At 39.9% G+C, this 8239-nt stretch overlaps 1 protein-coding gene across 3 annotated transcripts; it reads left to right on the forward strand.

The window, feature by feature from the left end:
- Positions 1-995: 995 nt before the first annotated feature.
- On the forward strand, positions 996-5220 carry LOC110007050 (pentatricopeptide repeat-containing protein At1g33350-like). Of its 3 annotated transcripts, none has more exons than XM_088868238.1 (2): positions 996-4169; positions 4530-5220. In XM_088868238.1, exon 1 carries the CDS (start codon positions 1101-1103, stop codon positions 2700-2702), a length of 1602 nt encoding a protein of 533 aa, XP_088724364.1. In that variant the 5' UTR covers positions 996-1100; the 3' UTR covers positions 2703-4169; positions 4530-5220. The 3 variants fall into 3 exon arrangements, with proteins under 3 accessions (XP_088724364.1, XP_020521422.1, XP_088724365.1); XM_020665763.2 differs by having other exon boundaries at positions 996-3608; XM_088868239.1 differs by having other exon boundaries at positions 1000-3020.
- Positions 5221-8239: the final 3019 nt, after the last annotated feature.

An 8239-nucleotide genomic window follows, 5' to 3' on the forward strand; every position in this document is an offset into this window, starting at 1 on the left:
GCCTCTATCGTCGAAGCTATTTCTAGCATGTTTCCGGCAGATTTCCGGCGAAGCTACTGGAACATGTAAGGTTTTGTTTTGTTTTTTTTATGTACTTCAATATTTATTTATTAGTTTATTGTAGAAGATTTAAAAATAAATGAACATGTACGTATCTGCCTGAATGTGATTATGAAGTTGGGGCTTGTATATTTTAGAATGTGTTTTCGAATTTGTGATTACATTTTTTAGGTTACTTTGAAGGGATTTTGCCATTTGTAAAAGCCCCTCAAAATATTGCTCAATAATATAAAAACGAATAAAAGCCCTATTATTTGGTTTTTATTTTATTTTACATATATATGTTTTAATTGTAAGGCTTTTACCACTGAAATTTGTAAAAATCCATGAATAAGTAAATCTGAAAATAAAAAATGATTTTTTTTTTTGTGCAATTTGTTTTTGTCGAAGATCTCTCTTATCAAGCTAATGGCTCATGGGATAGTCACGTGGCGGTCGGAGGGATCAAGTCACGACAGCGCTCCCTACCGTCCGCGCCGGACTCAGGCTTAGACCTATGTGGATCCGACGAAGACGGTAGGTACTGACAAATATCATTTTAGCACAAAGGACAGAAAAACCTTTATGAGTTTTGGATGGATAAATGAGCCTGATGGGTTTATTGGGCATTTGGATATTCATCTCTCTCTATGATAAAAAAAAAAAAAAAAAAAAAAAAAAAAAAAAAAAAAAAAAGTATACCAATAAAAACGTGACAGAAAATAAAATTCTTTTTTTTGAATTATCTGATGATTTTCTCTCTTTTTCTTTTTTTATTCCCAAAAATTATTGTGGAAACTGGATTTGCACGATTTTTTATATTTTTTAATTTTTCTTTATTTTAGTATTCTTATTAATCATTTAATTTCTAAAGCCGGTCCAACCGGTCCGGTCCAGTTAGGCCGGTTTGACAACATACTACATTCTTAGTAATCAGCCCATGGAGCAAAGAGTGCGAAAGTAGCAGAAAATTGAAGAACATTGTTTACTTTCAGCAGTCTCACATAAATGGCAGTCTGATTCTTGGGGCAAGTTGAGTAGATTCGAAGTGGGAGTGCCTCATGAACCTCTTCTCCCAAGCTGGAGAGCTAAGCCACCATGTCTCAGCTTTACTAGAGAGATGCACCCACCTCTCTCACCTCAACCAACTTCATGCCTTTCTCATTACCCTTGGCCAAGCCCACCTTCCCCTCCTCTCTTTCAAACTCCTCCGTTTTTGCACCACCACTTTGGGCGGCACCCACATCGACCACGCTCGCCTCATTTTCGACCACAACCCCGGCCCCAGTGTCTACCACTGGACCGCCATCATCACCGCCTACGCTCAGCAAGGGCCACCCGCCTGCAAAACTGCTCTCCATCTCTACAAGCAAATGCACTTCAATTCTGTTGCCCCCAACCAATTCACCTTCCCCTACATCCTCAAGGCCTCTGCGCAAATCTTCGCGCTTCTGGAGACTGCACAGACCCATGCCCACATTGCCAAGTCCGGCTTTGACGCATGGACCGTCGTGAGGACTGCCCTCGTCGATGCTTATGCAAAGTGCGGAGTCCTTGAGGCAGCACGCCGTGCTCTTGGGGAGATGCATGAGCCAAATGTGGTGTCCTTCACTGCATTGTTGACTGGTTTTGCGAAATTTGGAAAGATGGGCGACGCATTTGTTCTTTTTGAGGAGATGAGAGAGCGAGATGTACCCGCATGGAATGCGGCAATAGCAGGGTGTGCGCAAAATGGTCTGTTCGTTGAGGCATTGTCTCTTTTCAACCGTATGCTTGCAGAGAGCCACCAGCCAAATCACATGACTCTAGTGTGTGCGCTTTCAGCTTGTGCACATCTCGGCACACTGGGGGTCGGTGGTCCGCTTCACGCTCATGCATACAAGTGTGGCTCTGGGGCCTCCCCATTTGTCGGTAACGCACTTATCAATATGTATGCAAAGTGTGGCTGCTTGAAAGAGGCACGCAAATTGTTCGATCGAATGCAAGAGCGTAGCATCTCAGCTTGGAACTCCATGATTAATGGCCTTGCACTGCATGGGCACGCACGTGAGGCTATTGAAATCTTCAATAAGATGCAGGTAGAGAATGTGAGGCCCGACGAGGTGACATTTGTTGGAGTTTTAAATGCTTGCACACATGGTGGCCTCATCGATGAGGGGTGCTCTTACTTTCTCTCAATGAAAAAGGACTATGGCTTAGAGCCTCAAATTGAGCACTATGGGTGCGTAGTCGATCTCTTGGGTCGAGCAGGTCTTCTTGAGGAGGCGATAGAGGTGATTGAAGGGATGAAGCAAGAACCCGACGATGTGATATGGGGCGCGCTCTTAAACGCATGTAGAATGCATGGTAATGTGGGATTAGCTGAGAGTGCAGTCCATCGAGTGATGGAGCTCGACCCAGGTAATGGCTCATATATGGTGCAACTAGCAAACTTGTATGGGGAGAAGGGGAAGTGGGAGGAGGTGGGGAGGTTAAGGAGGTTAGTAAGAGATGGGCCCATGGAGAAGACACCTGGTTGTAGTTGGATAGAGGTGGATGGGGACGTTGTGGAGTTTTACTCAGCTGATGGGGTGATGAATGGGAGAGCTGAGGAGGTTTATTCTGTGTTGGAGCTTTTGGTTTGGCAGCTGAGAAATGCAGGGCACATGCCTGATTTGACCTAAAGGAAGTGCGATGGAATTTGGGGGAGTCTGTATTGTTTTGTTCTTTTGGGTATGATCACTTTATGATTCTTGGTGGAAGATAATTGTGGTTTGTTATTGATGAATGTTTACCTTTCCCCTCCTTCCCTTGGGGGTATTCTTCCATAGCGATTCAGCGAGGCACTCATATCTTTTTCTCTATCTTACTTCTTGGGATTGTAACCTTGGTGTCTAAGTGGGTGTTGATGAGGAGCTTCCATAATTTGACTGAAAGTGATTCAAATATGGTATTCCCGGTCCAGAGGGACTCACCATTGCACCTTTAGGACCCGAGACTTGGTAAGTGACTAAATCATGGCTATGGTCAATGAGTTTCATGAAATTCTATAATCCAACTGGGTGCAAATGCCACCTTCATTACCCTAAAGTTTGGCTGGAGCATGAGATGTAAAGGGGATTTTATACCCATCAGCCTCATCAATAGCACTTACAAAATCAATGCAAAGATTTTAACAACACGGCTGAGAGTATTCCTATCTAAAATGTATCTCAATCAAAGATGCTATAGATTGATGATTTTTGAATGAATTCGTTAATGCGAGTCACAGGGCAAAGAAATCGAGCTAATTTGTAAGCTTGATCTCTAGAAGGCTTATGATAATGTGCAATGAAACATCTCGACAAAATTAAAGAGATGATTGGCTTGGAGAGAAATTGGCAAGGGTGGATTCAGGCTGCATTTCGTTAGTTTCATTCTTAATTATACTCGGTGGAAACCCATGTGGATTTTTTTTCCTAGAATTAAAGCTATAAGGCAAGTGGATTCATTATCACTCTTCCTCTGTCATTTTATAGCGAATGCTTTCAGTCAGAAGATCGAGAGGGTCCACAAATGTGGAATCCTATGGGGCTTTCTTGCAGGGGCAGGTGGGCTGGTGATATTCCATCTACATTATTTTGTTGACATCTTGATCTTCTGTGAATCTAATGAACAACTAGTAGATATTTTGTTGATCTTCGTCAGGTGTGCAACACTACGATAGAACAATCCTATATACATGGAAAAGTAATCTCCAATCGCCTGGAGGTCGTATTACATTGATAAAGACCACTCACTTAAACTTGCTGGTCTATTCTATATCACTACTTAAGATGCCCGTTGCAGTTGTTCATAAGGTTGAAAGATTGCGAAGAAAATTCCTATGGAGAAGGTTCTCCTTCAATCATAATTTTCATATGTTAAGGTAGGTGTCGGTATGTTGGCCAAGGGCCATTGGTGGGCTCGACATAAGGAGGCTCATGATGTTAATATAGCAACTGGAAACAAAGTGGTATAACCATTATGGAAAGGGAGTGACCATATGTGGAGAAGAATTGTTGGACACGAGTATGGATCAATGAACAAATTGTTGGATCCTTAAATCTACAAACCTTGGGAACAAAGTCACGAGTATTTGAACATGAATTTCCTTGCCTGAGTTTGTTCAGGTTCTAGATCAAAACACTATCTTTGTGGTTCTTTTCTCAATGTTAGTTGTAGGCTAAGCAAGACAGGCTTCAACTTTACTGGGAAGCCTATCCCCATGCTTATATTTACCTATACATCGACTTTATTGAAATTGTCCATGAGCCTTTTGACCTTTCATTGCTCATCAATCTTCTAAAAGAAAGCCTAGTAACAAGTTGAATCTTTTTTTTTTTTTTGGTAATCTCCATCTGGTTGAGTATTCCACTGTTATTATTTAAATTTTGCATCAGATTCTATGTATCTGACTAATTATACAGCGTGCTGACCTCTCCCTCTCTATACAGCATGCTGACCTCTCTCTTTCTCTCTCTCAAAACCAGGGCAAGTTCTCTTGTCAAGTGAAGTTATCAAAATTGTGGACATTATCTTTGGTGGTGAGATGAGGAAAGGCTTGCATCCACAGATGCAAAGGATTTCATATATGACACAGTGTTGAGGTTGATCCAAGTTATGATGACAAAGATACATAACACTGGTAAAGTCTACTACTTCAGGGCAAGGCGTCAGATGGCTCAAAGTGTGGGCCAAATTGCAAAGTTCCAAGATGCATTATGACTCTAAGACCGAAGAGGCAGAAGAAAAGTGAGGTGCACCAGGAATGGGTTAAAGGTATAGGTGGTCCGGGGAGCGGGTGCCACAATGGGACATCTAGATTCCATTCCTACCACAGGTAAGGGACCTTTCTCTGCTGAACTATCTAAAAAAAAGGGGGTTCGACAATGGAAATTCCCATTTTTTTCTTTGATGGAGGGCAATCATTTCAACTTACCTTCAAATATGCATCATTGTTGTGTGTGGTGGAGACTGAGGGTATCTTTCAATTTCCTATTACTTATCTTGTTCAGCTGAAGTTTGTGACAAATTTAAAACGAAAAGAAACAGCTTATGGGGTAAGAGATCTTTCATGTTTTTACAATTTTTTGTGTTTTATGTTCTGTTTTGGCTTGACGCCCCATGAAATTGTTAGTGTTCTCCATTTTAAGATCTATCTTTATTCATTTGCAATCTCTATATATTCTTGTGAGAATAGGTGATGGGAATATTGGGTCTCAGCATCCTCTGCCTTCTAACTATCTGTATCTTTTCTTTTCATTTCTTTTGTGATTTTTTCACACATTAATATGACATATGGGTTACCTTCTCAAACTCCTTGCTGTGAAAGAAAAAACATACGGATTTCTCTTTGCGGATAGAGAACTCCACGCCATCTTTTCCAATAGGATCCGGTTTTTTTTTAACTCCACGCCCCTTTCCCTATAGGATCCGTCTTTTTTAGTCCCCCGACTCGTACTACATCCATTCGTTATATAGATCTTGGATCCAAATTTGTAGAGATTCATGATCAATGATGATCATGAATATTTTAAATAAAAAATAAAAAATTAGAACAATATATATATATTTTTTCGTATCTGTTGGATAGAAATATTTAGTTGTCGAGGTTCATCTTAAAGATGGACCTTTGTAAGTCAAAGACACTTTCCATTCCCTATATTCAATCAATTTTGACTAGCATTGCTCTTTCATTTTATTCCTGAACATTTTGTTGCCTTTGATTACACATACATGCATGTACATGAGTAGTCGATTCGTTTGAAAAAAGTTTTTGATGATGATAATGAAATGATGCATGCATGGGTATGCATGTACCAATGAAAGTATGTTTTGAACATGTAACTAATATTGAAGGCAATATGCAAATCAAAGAGTATTTTGTTAATCAAAACCATGAAGAAATGCAAAACCACGAAAGGCCAAACAATTGTAAAAATTTGCATTGAGAAGAATTGAAATTTCTGAATGGTAGGGCTGGCAATGGGCCAGGCGTCTCTGCCCATTGCGGCGGCCCAGCCCAAAAAGGTAGGGCTGGTGCCAACTTGTTTTGTCCCAACCTGGCCTTCTTTTTTCTTTTTTTTGTCTTCATTGATTTTTGCCCGGCCTGGCCTGGCTCGGCCCTTATCCTCCTTATTGGATAAAGGCTGGGCCAGGGCTAGGGCCATGGCTGGCCCAGTCCAAGCCCGGCTTGTTGCCCCTCTAATTGTCAAGAAAGTTTGTCAAATCGGATGGCAGCTCCCCCTAAAGCTATGACTCTCGACAAGAACTACAATTTAAGAGCTCAAAATTTGAAAGCGGTTGCATCTTTACTAAAATGAGATTGATTTGTAATGCCTTATTCTTACAAAGCTATTTATCTCAACCCCAGTTCCAAATTCTAATTCCCAAATTAATTTACCAAATAAGTGATAAAAAAATAATCCCCAGTTTTAGAAGGGAAAGCCAAAAGATTTCATGCTTCGATTTGGGTATGTAAGCCCATAGACATACCCTGTTAGAAGGAAAAAAAAAATCCAAATCACACTCTCCGTGCACCTGAATATTTATGTCTCAAAATGAAAAAGAGATTGTCCGATTTTTTGAAGGTGAGATGTTAGAAAACTTAAAATTCAAATTTTCTTTTTTGAAATAGTCATCTATTGATTCTTAGATAGTTTCCAAAATTTCAAGTTGAAAAATTCTCCCAAGTAAGTCATTTGCAACCAAGCCATTTGCCAAAGGGAGTAGATGTATCAGTGTATGCAAAATCGAACCAAAACGGTTAACCAGACATGCGCTCAGAAGCGGTTTAACCGGCCTAATCGATAAATCGGCCAATTCAACCGTTCTAATAGGGTAAGTTCGGAGTGATTAAAAAAAGTGTTGCAAAATAAAAAAGATACAAAAAAAAGTCTACTCAAATATGAAAAGCATATAAAGAATAACAAAATGCATTCAAATGAAGTTAACAATTAATTAGAAAAATAGATTTTAACAAATCGATTTTTGAATTAAAGTGACTATTAATGACAAAAATACATTTTAATATGTACCATAATGTAAAGAATATTAAAAAATGCCATTACAAACCAAATTCTTTTTTTTTGGGGAATTTATTTACAATTTTTTTATTCTTTTTTAAAATACCGATTGATCAACAAAACCACCCAAAACTAGAATCGGCCACTCCGATCTAACTGAGTGGTTAGCGGTTAGATCACCCGGTTTTTTTAACAATGAGGTGTATAGTATGCTCCTATAGGAGCATAATGTACACGCTCGAAAGGTAGACTAAAACATGGATGAAGTTTCTATAAGGCATGGGTTTTAGGAAAACAAAATAAAGCATCGCCTCAAATCCTCGTCCCAAAAGTACTTTCAGCAACCAAAATTTCCACTATAGCTCTAAAATCAAGTTTCAACACCAACAGTAAATTTTCAAACTCAAAAAATGGTACAGATCTTGTGTAACTGTGAACATTTGTTTTTTATGGCAAAATAGACAATGTAGATAATTTGTTTACATTATACGCTATTTTTAGAGCTTGAAATCCTAATTGTTTTTTACAACCATAATGTTGAAGCCTAGATGATCGATGTAAAATTTTTCCAATACTTGAATTGTAATTTTCGATGAGTTGTGATACGAGAATTTACGGTTGTAGCCCTATCAAACCATTTTCCTTTAATGAATTTTGAAGATGCCAAATGTTATTTGGACTCAACAATGGCAACCATCGAGTTTGGAAATGAATGGTTGATATGCCACATTAATGGATTATTGGTGTCACAGCCCATAGTCCTTAGGGTTAGCAAAGGGCTGGGCTAGCCCGGGTCCCAGTAGGAGTAGGCCAGGACTGGGCCAAAGAAGCCTTAGCTTAGGCCTAGATGGAATCAAAGGGAAACAGAAAAAATTGAAGAAAAAAGGGCCGGGTTGGGTTGGGCAGAACCAAGTTGGGATTGGATGAGGCCCGACCCTACTCTTGGGCCTTGGTGGCTCGACCCTGAGGCCATTTGTGGCTCAAGCCCTAGTGTTTTGGGGTGGGGACAGGTCGCCTGGCCCATTGCCAACCCTACTCACAATCTCATCCAATGTTCACAAACTTGTCATGTGCTTGGGACTCGGGCCTTGCCCATGGAGAGCAACTCAAGCAAGTCAGAGTTGACTTGCCTAAGCTGTAAAAAAATAAAATAAATTCAAAATATTTATTAAAAA

This window comes from Amborella trichopoda, chromosome 5 (genome assembly GCF_054954075.1).
Source record: "Amborella trichopoda isolate Santa Cruz 75 chromosome 5, AtrichopodaSantaCruz75HAP2 v2.0, whole genome shotgun sequence".
NCBI classification, from domain to species: domain Eukaryota; kingdom Viridiplantae; phylum Streptophyta; class Magnoliopsida; order Amborellales; family Amborellaceae; genus Amborella; species Amborella trichopoda.

What these genes read in the sequence shown, in the direction of transcription:
- LOC110007050 (XM_088868238.1), top strand. Translation starts at nt 1,101, where the DNA reads ATGAACCTCTTCTCCCAAGCTGGAGAGCTAAGCCACCATGTCTCAGCT.